Source organism: Aethalodelphis obliquidens, unplaced genomic scaffold, assembly GCF_003676395.1.
Source record: "Aethalodelphis obliquidens isolate GAN/ISIS:26980383/991018 unplaced genomic scaffold, ASM367639v1 scaffold39, whole genome shotgun sequence".
NCBI lineage: Eukaryota > Metazoa > Chordata > Mammalia > Artiodactyla > Delphinidae > Aethalodelphis > Aethalodelphis obliquidens.
In genome coordinates, this window is record NW_020837983.1 from 3,508,298 (window position 1) to 3,522,825 (window position 14,528).

At 33.2% G+C, this 14,528-nt stretch overlaps 1 protein-coding gene across 4 annotated transcripts in view; it reads right to left on the reverse strand.

Annotated features, from left to right (window-relative positions):
* Positions 1-5,594: 5,594 nt before the first annotated feature.
* The window catches only part of TRIQK (triple QxxK/R motif containing), a 98,988-nt gene continuing 90,054 nt past the window's right edge, over positions 5,595-14,528 (reverse strand). For all 4 annotated transcript variants that reach the window (XM_027131388.1, XM_027131390.1, XM_027131387.1 and 1 more), the window contains one exon: positions 5,595-14,149. In XM_027131388.1, coding sequence (XP_026987189.1) covers positions 14,036-14,149 — 114 coding nt within the window. In that variant the 3' untranslated portion in view covers positions 5,595-14,035. The remainder of the gene's footprint in view (positions 14,150-14,528) is intronic.

The window sequence follows — 14,528 nt, forward strand, 5'->3', positions numbered from 1 at the left end:
TTTATTTTATATCTCTGCTCAGCTATTCTTCCAGAATACGAGCTCTGTGTGGACAGATTTCATTATTTTTGGTTCACTGCTATATTTCTAGTTGCTAAAAAGTGCCTTGCTTCTAGTGGAAATACAGTAAATATTTGTTGAGTGAATAAATAAATAAGAATATGACAATATGGTAGGCCTATATATGCCTACATTTGTGCATTTTTTGATTAAAGACAGCAAAAATTTGGGTATTACAGTAGTCACAGGCTATTGAGGCCTGGGAACAAATAAATTGCATACTTTTATAATAACATGAAAGTATAAAGTCTAGAAGGCTAAAAGCAAAATAATTAATGTATAAACATTATTAGGGAATATTTCTGGATAATATGATTTTGGTTATTTTTAATTCATTTTTGTATTTATTCTATAATTTTTTCTCTCTCTCTCTATATATATATATCCTAAAGCTGTGGTATTTGCTGAATTAACTTGAACTTTTGAAATAGAGAGAGGAGGTCTGTGTATATTAAAGCTTTGCTTTGGGATCTTATTATAATTTTTGGTTCAATGGACTATAATTGTAGTATACCTCCAAAAGCTACAATTTAATGAAACTGGGGCTTCATTTCTAGGACCAAAGAGAATTGGGAAACCTGGAGCTCGATAATGCTGTTTTGTTTCATTAAATGTTCTCACTGTCTGTGTGGAAATAAATGTGACTCGTCCCTGACAGATGATAAAAGGCAGCAGACATCATTAGTGTCCATCATATGACTCCTGACACCTTCTGGAGAGAGGGCTTCTGTTCGTTCATGATCAGAGGTAAAATCTTTCTACAGATTGATTTGAAATTACTTCTTAACTTTGGTGTTCAGATCTAGCCATGAAGCCAAGAGTAGCTTCCTATTCCAACCTTAGAAACCGTCTTCTGAGGTTTTAAATCATTTTAGCTCTGTATTTCAGGATGTTTCAAGGGGCAACCATGCTCACAAAGAATGAGGGCTCTGTGGAATGCTTTATTAGAATTTCAAAAAAGTGCCATCTCTTGAACTGCTCATTACTAGGAACAACCTGGTACCAAGCAATTTATGATTAAAACATACAATTTGCATTTAAATTAAATGAATTAACAAATAGCAGAGATTACAATAATGTATTATATTTTCTTATTGTTTGCTGATTTAATTTTTACACGTGTTAAAATGAACAAAGTTTATGGGTTTCCATTTTTTTTTTTTGCAGAGAAATTACTGAGAAAAATATGAATTGGAGAAACTACTTAGTCTATTATTTCCAGTTTTATCATGAGAACATGTTCTCATATTGGTGCTTCTCTTAAAACGTGGATTCTTTTTAAGAAACTGGACTACATTTTAATGGTTTTAGGAGATATTTCTCAATATTTATCTAGGTATGAAATCTTTTTAAAAAGATATATAAAGAAACCAAATATTTTGCTTACAATTTCTTACATAAAAAGTTTTAATAACTGAATAATTAATATGTATTGAGAAGCTATTCTGTGTATGTTAGTATACCAGGTACTATGGTGAATATCAGAATTACAAGATCTTTCCCCTCAAAGTGTGGAGTCCATTTAGGGATATACAAGTTAAAGACAAAAAACATTTTAAAATTCAAAATATAATAAGGTCTATAGAAGACAAATCCAAAGCAGCTTTATACATTTAACCTAGAAAATAAGCAATTTCAAAATCTATTTAAAAATTGTGGGACTGGAGATAACGATATCCTCCTGAACTTGAATCTCTCAAGTCCTCCACCCAATGATAATATCAAAATAAGAATGCAAATATAATCACAAATGGCTCAAGTGTTTACCCTCATTAGGAAGTAGAAAACACCAAAATCAAGTTACCTGTAAATAGAGATATAAACACCACATTCCAACAAACATGTTAAGCCTGTAGGTGCCAAAATTAGGAAAGGGGACACTTAAGACACACCATTAAAAAGTGGAACACATCAACAAGTCAAAGACCCCAGAAAAAGGAAGTACAATACTAAGTGGCAAAATTTGAGGTCTGGTATTTGGCACTTCACAGTACCAGCTATAGGAAAAATATTCGAAAATGGTTAATACTGAGGAAGTCAGCAGCCTCAAAGAGCATTGCTTCTTAGTGAGAATCATAAAAGTAGAGAAAAGATTATGCTCTTGAGAATGTAGCAGAAATGAGAAAGAAGGTAAGGGAAAACCTGAGGATCTTTCAGAAATGAAAGAGACAAGGCATGTGATCCTTTGTGTCTTCCCTACCACTGAAAGCATTCATTAAAGAAACTGGCTTCACTAAGCTTTTATAAGGAAGTAATCCTGAACTAGAGACTCAACCCCCAAAATGACTAGGAATAGAAAAAAAAAAAAATCAAACCAACTACATACAAAGTTAATGGAAGAAGAAAACAGAAAATTCAAATCAAAATACTTCAGCTGATGAAATGGTCTGTACCAAAAAGCAACAACAAAAACAAACAAACAAAAACAACCAAAAACCACAAACCAGAAGAATATGCTTACACAATTTTTAACTGAATTAAAAATCCTCAAATGAGCATTTGAAAATTAGATATAGATACGTAGAGACACAGATATAGATACAGATATAAACTAGAAACAGAAAGTTTAAAACTAAGGCCACAATGGGAAAAAAAAAGGGGAGTGATGGAGTAAGAGTTGATTGATCTCAGCAAAGAAACTGTAGAAAAAAACTAGCCCATCTCAGAAATAAAGAATAAATTGAGAGGTACCCAAGGTATAATAGATTCTAGTGAAATTTACTAAGGAACTTTGAAGGAAAGCAGGATAAAAGGATAAAATGAGATAAAGTAGTAAGTAAAAGGGTCAAAGAGAAAATGGTTGAAATTGACGACATGAAAAAAAAATTCAAAATACATATAATTGAAGTCTCTGAAGAAGGAAAACAAAACGTGCTATAACTGATATGTAAAAGTATAATCAAAGAAAACTTTTCAAAAGTAAGAAAAACCTTTTTTTACATATTCAAAGCGCCCACTGTGTGCCTAGAAAACTCAAAAATAATCAACTTAGAGACATGTTCTAGAAAAACAATTAGAATTCAGGGTATACCGGCAATAACATCGAGTTGCTTATGCATAGAGGGGGTCTAGGAAAGACTGGCATCAAGCTTTTCAAAGGCAACACACAAACAAAAAAAATTGCAGGCCAAGTGTTCTGTAATCACCCAACTGTCCCTCAGGTGTCAAGGCAATAGAAAAACTATTTTAAAGGTTCGTGAATCAAGAGAATAGTTTACACATGAGCTCTTCCTTGGTTGGATGACCTTCACTCAACTAGGAGATAACCTGGAAAATTTTGGCAAAATAAATGATGATAAGCATTTTATATATTTTAAATTTTTGAGTTAAATTTAAGTTTAATTTTTGAGTATTTTAAGAGTTAAATACCTAAAAGAAGGGTAGTGGCATGAGTAGAAGAATATACTCTAGAAAAGTAGAAAGAAAACAACTAGAAATAGAAGAAGGAAAAGACAAAGGAGAAAGCAGACTAAGATTATTGACTGTTTTATAGGTAATAGACGAAAGTCAAGGATATCATGTAAGACTGACAGTCTACTGAATAAAAGGTTATTTAAGAAAAGGTATATTAAGTGCACAAAAAAGGCATAAATATAAGTGAAATCTCTAAATAAAAATACCAATGTTCAAAAATACCAAAATAATTTTTAGAAGCAAAGCCACATCAAATACAGAAACATAGTATATATAAGTAAATATATTTGGTGACTGTAAAATAAAATTATATGCAGAGTTGATATCAATATATCAGCCACATTGGAAAATGTGAATGGGCTTAATTCATCTATTAAAAAAAAAATCCAAATTGGCTCATAAAGCAAATCTGAACTCTGTGATTCTATGTAAGGGACACAACAAACATACAGTGTTTCAAAATGTTGAAATCATAGGTATGGGAAAAGACATATCAAAAAAGTGAAACTGGGCTTCCCTGGTGGTGCAGTGGTTGAGAGTCTGCCTGCCGATGCAGGGGACATGGGTTCGTGCCCTGGTCCAGGAAGATCCCACATGCCGCAGAGCGGCTGGGCCCGTGAGCCATGGCCGCTGAGCCTGTGCGTCCGGAGCCTGTGCTCCACAATGGGAGAGGCCACAACAGTGAGAGGCCTGTGTACCGCAAAAAAAAAAAAAAAAAAAGTGAAACTATAAGACAGCAGGAATTGTGATATTGATATTAAAAAGGTAGAATTCAGGCCTAAAAGCATCAAGGACTCTCTATAATGCTAAAATCCAAAACTTATAATCAAGATATAATAATGAATGTCAATACACCAAATAACAAGATACCAGATAACAAAGCAGTCATGTTCAAAATGCAAAACCCACAGAAGATATGAGAAAAAAAAATACTAATAAAAGACTTTAACACACCAATCTCAGTAAAAGGCAAGTCAAATGAATGAAAAATTAGAAAGTAAGAGATGAGTAGATCTCTGCACTTGCTGTCAGAATCATAACATTTATATAGAGGCCTTAACAGTCACGTACACAGTCCAAATGATTTCCACAATACATTGCCCTCCAAAGGTTGTGTCCTTGAAAATGGTTCCCACTGTGGAAACAGTGGGAAGAATATACATCCCAGGGAAGGGGCAAGGAACCTCCCATTGCCCTGGTCCAACTCATGGGCCAACCAGTTGTCCATCCTCTTGATGACCTCCTCCAACAATAACTGGGGCAGGAGGAGGTTCTACTGGCATCTAGTTGCATACTAGCATCTAAGTCTGCTGCTAAGCATCCTCCAATGCACAGGACAGGGCCCCACAACAGAATTATCTAGCCTAAGATGTCAATAGTGCCAATGTTGAGAAACCCTGTTCTAGGGAATGAGGTGCAGTATTTATTCACTCAAGAATATTTACTGTGGCAAATGCCATGGGTCTAGAGCAGTGCTTGACAGCAATGAAACCCAGAGCTCCTTCCTGAAGGACCTCAGAGTCCAGTGGAAGAATTATATAAATGAATAATTGTCATGGAATAAATTCTAGCCTTGGGTTGGAGGTGTTGGTGGCTGGAGCGGGGGAAGTCCAGGGAAATCTGGGAACAGATGGGTCTTAAAGGATAGATATGTAGGCATTTTCCCGATTAAATATAAGGAAATGGTTTTAGGCAAAGGAAAGAAAGGTGACAATAAGTACGAAGGGACATTAACAAACAACCTTCTCACTCCACTTTACCACATACACTCTGTGTTTCAGCCACTCTTGGCTGCAACAGGCCAAGCACTCAAGTACTAGTATGTATTTGTACTCTTGTATTGGTTTTCTCTCACTTCAGAATACCATTTTCACGCTTTTTTTCTGTTTGATGAAACCATCACCATCTCTCAAGATCATATGTCATGAGAGCAAGGGTATTGTTTTTGTTTTTTAATGTTTATGGATATGTTGCAAGCACAAAAACAGTTCTGGCATGTAGTAAATGTTCAATTAAGTTATTTTTGAATGAACAAATGTATAAACCCAAATACTGTTACTGAGTCTAAGCTCGTACCACTCGCCACGTGACAGGCCAATAATCGAGCGACGAGTTGTTGGGACAAGGAATAATGACTTTATTTGGAAAGCCGGCAAACTAAAAAGATGGTGGGCATGCCCCAAAGAACCACATTGCCTGAGTTAGAATTCAGGCTTCTTTTATACTAAAAGCGGAGGGAGTAAAGTCAAGCATTTTCTGATTCCCATCAGCCTCCAGAAGGGATGTGTTAATTTCTTCCTCCCTGCAGTCATTCACAGGTGGGCCTGGTCAGGATGTTTCCTGTGAGCTAAACAAAGGTATTTTAGCTTAATGCTCATTACCTGGGAGTCAGGGTTCCCAGAGATGAGCCGTTATGTATAATTTAAGCTCATAGGCAACATGCCTTGAGTTATTAGCTTGTAATAGGATACAAAAGTTCTTCCCTATTACATTATCAGTTCTTTTCTGAAGCATTCCTCAATTTCTCACTGTAAAACATACAAAAAAACCCAGAACTGCCTTTTCCCATACTTCTTACATTGCATATAGATGAGTAAATGTAAAAGATGACTTATTATAACACCTAATAGGTGCTTAATGTTTATTAACTGAATGAAAAATGAAGAACATAATGGGAAAAAAAAAAACCCAAAACAGATAGATCTGCCAGGTGTCTGGACCCATGATGTAGCTCAGTAAAACATTTCCCTTCTAGTCTTTCCTGAAGAGCAGAGACTGAAGAATTCTCTCAATATAGAGAAGTAAAAATCACTTATAACTTAATAGCCAAAGGTAAATACTCTTTAATTTTTGCTAAATATTCTTCCAACAGAATCATATAAACACACACATATACAATACACAGACATGTATATACATTCGAACAAGAGAACTGCATTACATGTAATCCTTTATGACTGCTTTTTCACCTCTCTCCATGTCAGTTAAGTATAAATATGTTATTTTTATAAATACATCACATTTTATTTTATAGATGTAACATGACTCATTTAAAAAGACTCCTACATTGGGCATTTACATTGCTTTCATTTTGTTTGCTTGCTTGTTTGTTTTGATGTTACGAAGAATGCTGTGGTTAACTTTGTGTATTTACACGCTATAGGCATTATTATCTTGAGATAAATTTCTAAAGTATATATGAAATTTAAGACTTTTAAAGTACACTGCAAAAGTCCCTTCCATAAAGTGTGTAAGATTACTATTCCCCTAAGCAGTATATGAAAGAGACTGTTTTCTCACATCTTTAATTAACACTGGGTACCGGGTTATGTGTTAGATTTTAATTTAATGTGTTATAAACCAACAGTATTTCCTTTATGGTTTCTGACTCATGAATCAATGCCTAGAAATAATTTCCCTACTATAATTTTCTTAAAATGTCTACAATTTCTTCTAATACTTTTTATGGTTTCATTTATTTTCATACAGAAATCAAACTCCATCAGAAATTAATCTTGTTTTACGTCATGGTAGGCATCTTTTAATTTCAAAATGGACACTCAGTTGTTTTAATACATTTAATAAATAACCTATCTTTCCATCTTCATGACTTACAGGATACATTAAATGAATGTCTACATTTGAATATATTTCTGGACATTGTACTTTTTCTATTTGTTTGTCTACTTTTCCTTGACAATGATATTATTTTATGTATTATAACTTTATAATACACTTTAATATCTGATAAAGGTTCTCTTTTCTATTTCCAGATCAGAAGAAAATTTATATTTGTACAATACTGAATGATCTCATTCAGGGAAATAGTTGGTCCCTTTTTATTAAAGTTTTATTACGTTCCCCTGTAAAGTTCTTTTTCCAATAAAGACTCTTCATATTTCTTGCTGATTTTTTTCTAGATAATTCTGTAGTTTTGATTGCAATTGTAAAAATATTTTCATGTTATGATATTTAGCTAATTATTAGGTAGATAGATAGTGATTTTCACAGATATTTTTCTAAAAGAGCATGTTATATAAAACTTAGTATTTTCTTAGTTTTCTAGTCGATCATATAATATGAAAATATTATACTTTTTCCCATATTTACTACTTATTCCTGTTGTTTTTAAAATCTGATTGGACTGGCTGTCACTTTCAGAATAACTTAAAATAGTGTAAAAACATAAAACTTTCATGATTTTAATAACGTAAAGCATGATAATGGAATTCTCCTTTCAGTACAGAAAAGAACAAAGATTACAAAGGATTGAGCCACACCACATAGGTAAAATCTATGCCTTTATAATGATAATAAAAGAAACAACAGGAACAACAATGACACATCTTTATTGGCCACAGTTAGAGAGTGCTAAGCCATTACTCTGAAATTTGGATTTCAAGTATTTATGCTTCCTTCTTGTTATAAGCTGTGTAAGCTAACCAAATAGTTGATAAAATTGTTTTTAATAATTTCACTTAATATATGGTAAAGGAATGACGGAAAATCACCAGTTTGAAATGCCTAATGAGATAATGAACCGAGGAAACAATTATGGATGGATGCTAAAAGCTTTAGGTAAAATGTTGATGTAAAACCTTATTTTGGAGGGAATCAGGTTACTAGCGCATGAATCCACTATTAAATTTCAGCACCACCGTAAGTGAGACAACCAGATATCATGTGTCTCACTATGAAATACTCTTGCCTTAAAAACAAACAAATGACAACAACAAAACTGTCTGGATCTAATCTAACTTAAAAGTTAACTCCTAGTTTACAGAAAATAGGAAAAATAGAGGAATAAAATGAATAACAAAATGAAAAAGCCAAATCTAGAATGTTGAACATCCAAAAGGACAAATAACTTGGTTTCTTCAACAATCAATGGCATGATAGAAAAAGGTTTGTTGCAGAATACAGTTGACTCCTGAACAACATGGGTTTGAACTGCATGGGTCCACTCATACGTGGATATCTTTCGATAGTAAATACTACAGTACTACTACATGATCATGGTTGGTTGCATCTGCGGATGTGGAGCAATGAGGGATATGGAGGGCTGACTGAGTTATAAGGAGATTAATTCCCACATTGTTCAAGGGTCAACTTTAAAAGAAATTTAAGAGACATACAACCAAATGCAGTACAGATCTTGATTCAAAACTTATCTTAAATAGGTATCTTGGAGGCAGTTAAGGACATCTGAATATTGACTTGGTATTAAGTGATAACAAGAAAAAATTAATTATATTAGCTGTAATAGTAGCTTCTTAGTAACTCAAAAAATAATACCTAACAAATAACAAACAAACAAATATGAAAGTTCCTTCAGGGATGCATACTGAGATATTTACAGGTAAAATGTCAGCATATTTGAATTTTGCTATAAAATACCTCAGGTTACAGAAAATGCACGGAGTATATAAAGCAGTGGCAAAATATTGGTAATTGTTGAAACTAGGTGATGGGTAGACTGAGGTTCATTGTACTATTCTCTAGTTTTGTGTAATGCCTGTGGTTAGTGACAGATTAAAAAGAAAGCAGGTAAGAAGTAAGAGACAGTAGAAAATATAGGTAAGGATCAATGATGATTCTAAGTAAAACAGTAGATAGAGGCAGTTAATATAGTAAGCACAAAGTTAAGTATTACAAAGTACAAGTGAGGTTCACACAAACAGAGAAGGAATGTTCGAGATTGCTGAGAATTTAGAATTGAGGTACATGGGTGAAGAGTAGGAAAAGTGAGCAAGAGAACTCAAATAAGATGCCTAGAAGGGCACTCACTATCTGCATCACAAATGTTTAGGAACTAGTGTCATAAATAGGTTTTTAATGTCTGGATTATTTCTCTTTGGTCCACCAACTTCTCCCACACCCTTGTTTTATGTAAAGCATACTGATAAGGGCTAAGACTATGACCTCCATCTCATGGTCATTATAGCAAGACTTATATTTGGCCATGTTTATCTATAAAATCTTCTTTTAAAAAACTGCAATTAAAGAGACTTTTAAAAATATTTTTAACCTCACTTTATATATATGAGAACAACAACAAAAAAAAACCCTCTGAATTTTGTATTATCCTAGGATGTACAGAGAAGGCAATCCAATAAGACCTGCCTTGTCACATTCAATAGAGCAACTGCAGAAGCAATTTGTTACAAGCAGATGGATAGTTGAACACTGAAAAGGATGATAAACTAGAACAAAATTAGATATTGAAATCAATTTCTTTTAGGCTCACCATGAAACTTCAGATTTACACAAACAATTGTATTTGAAGAAGTCAGAAAAAAATGCCATACTAAGATGGGTGCCCGTGAAAACAGAACTTTACACATGCTATAGCCTTTATAGCCATCATTTACTTGGTTGGTCCAAATATTTATAGTTCATTGTTATGACTGCCAAAACTGGCAACCACAAGGATTGTTGTCTCAATTAGGACAGTAAACAGATTGTCTCTTTTTTTAATGAAAAAATCTAAAATGTAATACTTCACAGTTTAACATGTTTATTCATCTAAACGAGCTAAAAAATAATGGTGCGACATCTGTTCGAGAGGCATTGGTACCTCAAATTTTGGCTGCCTCCCCACCATTTTGGTTGTTGTTTTAAAAAATGAAGAATAGGAGGGGGTACTGTCATCAAAAAATCTTCTGGCATGTAAAGTATCTTATTTTTCTTGAAATAAGGATCTCATGTCTGTTGCTAGGGATAAAAAAAAAAATTGTCTAACAAAGAGGCACAATGCTGAATACGACAGCAGTTCAATTGTTTTTAGATACATTTACTGACCCACTATAGATATTTCCACACTGATATAGTTCTTGAAGTGACTCTCCCAGTTCCCTCTATACTTACCTGTATAGCTAAAACCTATACAAAATAGTAAAGTGTTTCTGTAAGCACTGAATTCATCTGCTACAATTTTTACTGTAGGTTACACTGATTTTAGATATGGTGTCAGTGGAACAAAATCTAGCAAACATTCTATCCAGGCTGCATTGGAGCAATTCTAATAAAAGAAGGCAGTGCTGCTAAGGGAAAAGTGGTGAGAATCTCCCCAGAGAAGCCTCAGGTAAGTGTCTTCACGTAATTGTTGGTAAGAAAAAAATAAAAGTTTATCTTAGATAGTCTCTGACACAATAACCTTATGTTATGGATGAAATACATTAAAATTTAAGTTTAATATCTAGAAGTTTATTTCTGAAGCTTATCTAAAGCATAACTTGATCTACTGAATTATCAATGACTATATAATTTAGATTCTGGAAAATATAACACTTTAGTTTTCACATAAATATAGCATTATAATGAAAATTTAGTTTTTTTTACAATGGGAGTGAAGATTTAGACTAAGTTAAATTTAAAACAATGAGTATGATTTTTAACAATACTAAGATGAAAATAGCATATTTGATTTCCTAGAAAAGAGCAACGTTTCTGTTGTGTAGCAAATTTAATGCTAGTTGTCTTGATCTTAAAGAGAACCAGGATTAAATATATATGTGTCCCAATACAACCAAAGACCATAAATGTTAAATGCTGAGTTGATCAATATTGTGATTTTTAAGTTTTATTTATTAAATGCAAATAATTTTTGATCATCTGTTACATGCAAGAACTGTGCCAGGCTCTGAGAGGACTGAAAGAGATTAACTTAAATTCTAACATGCATTTATTAAAAATGTGCAGACCACTACACTACTGCAATTACAGAAATGAATAAGAACATATTCTCAGGATTTTGTAATCCTTGGTTGGAGTGGGAGTACTTCACCTACATTTACAAAAAATTGAAAAAGATTGGAAAATCTTCAAGTATTTTGCCACCTTAAAACAACAACAAAACCTCATTCTGGTAGTAAAATAGGATTTTAGCACATTTGTTTTAGAAGAAATTATAGATGAGGTTATATTTTTACAACATCGCCTCTCAAATGAATTTACATATTCTGTATTTTTCATGCAATATAAGAACCAGCAACCACTCAAGCTTCATTCAAAGTGTTCTATAGGCTGTACGTTAAGTCCAGCTGCGTTAGTTGAAATTTCTTCTGCAGAAAGAGTATGTTAACAGATAGATTCTAACATTCTGAAAAGTCATTAATTTTTTTTTTTTTTTTTTGCCTTCTGAATTACTCTGAGCAGTGAATTATTGGAGGGGAAAAACCCATGCCTAAAATTTGTATGGTGCCAGTTTCAGATTTATGCCAAATACCACTCACTATTTAAAAGTGTAGTCCCCTGAAACTGCAGACCGGATATCACCTCTCTGTCTTCAAAGATTCAAACCAGACTTCAACTTGGGATTTCTCTACAGAGGATTGGCTGCTTCCCAGCTAATGTGAGTTTGAAAAATGTGCATTTCACGAAAACATTATTTTGTAAATATACATTGTCTCACTTTACCTGCTATTTATTAAAATCAGAGTTTAGCCTTTGGGACTTACCATAAGTTAATCAGTTAAGTTAGTTATGCTGTGTCTAGGCTAATATTCATTACTATCAGAAACAACATTTTTCCTCCAAAGAATACCTCAAGAGTAGAACAGGATAGTAAAGTTGTTTTTCTCCTTTTTTTCAGGGTAATGAATTTTCAAACATTTCCAAGAGTACAATCATCTATTTTAAATACTGTAAATTCTGTAATATCTCACTTGGATAGATATTTAATAGACAATTATTACATATCTTTGCATTTAAATTACCACTGAAATTAGAAATAATCTTTATTTTATATGACTGTATTTAACACCAGATGGGAGGGGAAATAACTAAATGAAGATTGTTCACATAAATGTGATAGGAGTGGGGGAAAGCAGTATTTCTTGACATGTGGCATGTCACTCAGGAAAGTAAAAGACCCATCATATCCAAAATGCCAGCTTGGATATTCTCTTGCCACCCACTTCACAAACAGACATACCACATGGCATTAAATGCTGCAACCTTTCCTAAAAATGCCACTTGGATTTGTCCACTGTGGTGAATGTATAGGAACTCTTGGTCTGTCTCTTAAGTTTGTGATTTCAATGGGAAGAATCCAGGAAACAGCACTGGCTAAATTTTGCCCTCAGATGTTTGGCATAAATGATCTGTGAGGACACCGGTACTTTTGGCTGTTTTCACACTGATGAAATAAGTTATGCTACTTGAAAAAATTCTACAGAACATAATGCTACACAACCACATTCAACTATCTGCAAAAGTCTCAAAGACTATCTAGGATATTTATCAATACTTTCTTCTCTTGGAGAGTATGGAAACAATCTTAACATTTTATTTACTCTTTATAAATACAATGTATTTACTATGAAACACCTTATGCACATGTTGCAAGCTATTCATTTTCTATACATATTTATGTAAGGTAGTAACTAACAACTCTGCTGTGGACACATATTTTTCCATTTTCTAATCTTTATGTACTCATGTGTTATAAAATTATTTTAAAATTCCATTACCAGTAAAAAATACTGACTACATTAGTCATTATACTCCAACAAATGTAAAATACCTTGAAAAATCATATAAACAAAAAACTCCATATGTGAGTAATATAAGACATATATTTTCTTCTATTACTTTTCATGAAAGGGTTCTAATTGATTTAATTCCCAAGAGACAAAATACAATTTTGTAAAACAAGTTTGTATTGTTCAGATATAAGAGACAACCCAAGAAAATGACTCTGAGTAGGTAGGACTTCTGCTATTACCGTTGTGTGAAAAACACTGCACAATTAGACAACAGGTTGCTACATATCTCCTTAACAAGAGGGGCAAACTGATACTGCAAGCAGCCAGGACAACATAATTAAAATAGAATTCCAAGTTTATATTAATAGAGTAATAAGTTAATTAAAATCAAGATCAACTGAACTTTCTATTTACACCAGTTCAGACAGCCCAAGAGGAAAGCAACTCTATTTTAGAGACATATGTGACTCTTTGAGCTTCTGTCATCCAGGTGCCATTTCTGATGGAGCACATGTGCACTGAACAGTTGGCAAAGAAGGAAAAAGATTACTGTAGATGTATGTGCAGATTGTCTCTCTAATGATATAAACTACGTCTGGAAAGAAAGCAGGGTTTCTCTGTAAAATGAAAAATTTCCCATGAGTTTTCATTCCTTCTTAGGCTCTGAATGTGACTAGAGAATGTTTCTGTAAATGAGGATATATACTTTTACTTAGAATGTATATGGAACAAAAATAGATTTAGTAATCTGTAAGTGATGGAGTTATACACATAAATTGCCTAAGACATCTGAAGAATTTAGGATCTGTTTTTCACTTTATCTAAATGCACCATGAATAGGTTGCCTGTCAAAGTAGAAAGATTTATAAAAGTATCTGGTAGCACACATACTACATTACTAGGTAAGGTTCTTTTCTTGATATCCTATGCAACATTTTAAAAGATATTTCTGCAAACTGAAAATACCAGCAGAAAAAATTCAAGACCTTGCTGTCTCAGTACTTCAGAAAGTATTGGTCCCTAGAGGTGCTTTTATAAAATTATATCCTTTTCATGCATTGATTGCTGCTCAACTAATCTTCATCTGGTTCCAGATCAGGGTCAACATCTGTGGACAGTCTGAGATAAAAGAAAGCATAGAAAGCCAGTAGGAGGGCCAATATAGCTGCAAGTAGAAGGCCAACTTCCTGAGGAAGGAAAAAAAAAGTAGATTTGAAATTCATGAAATGAGGTTGATTAACTTTATCAGTTTCACGAGATAAAAAAACACAGTCTAGAATTAATAATCACATTCTTTTTGTTTAACACTTTCTGTCATTAAGCAAAGAAACTTTTGTGCTTGACAATACCTAATATAATGGCAGGTACATCAGTGGGTATAATAATAGATGTGTATTATTATTTTTATTTAAATTTGTGTTTTTCTAATAGTAAAATTAACATTTATAATTTTAATATATTTTCATAGTTTGGATGTCAAACTGTTGGATGTAAGCAATGTAGTTTGTGCCTACACAGTTTATCTTTCTCTATCTGAGAAAGAAATAACATTTGAGAAAGAAATAA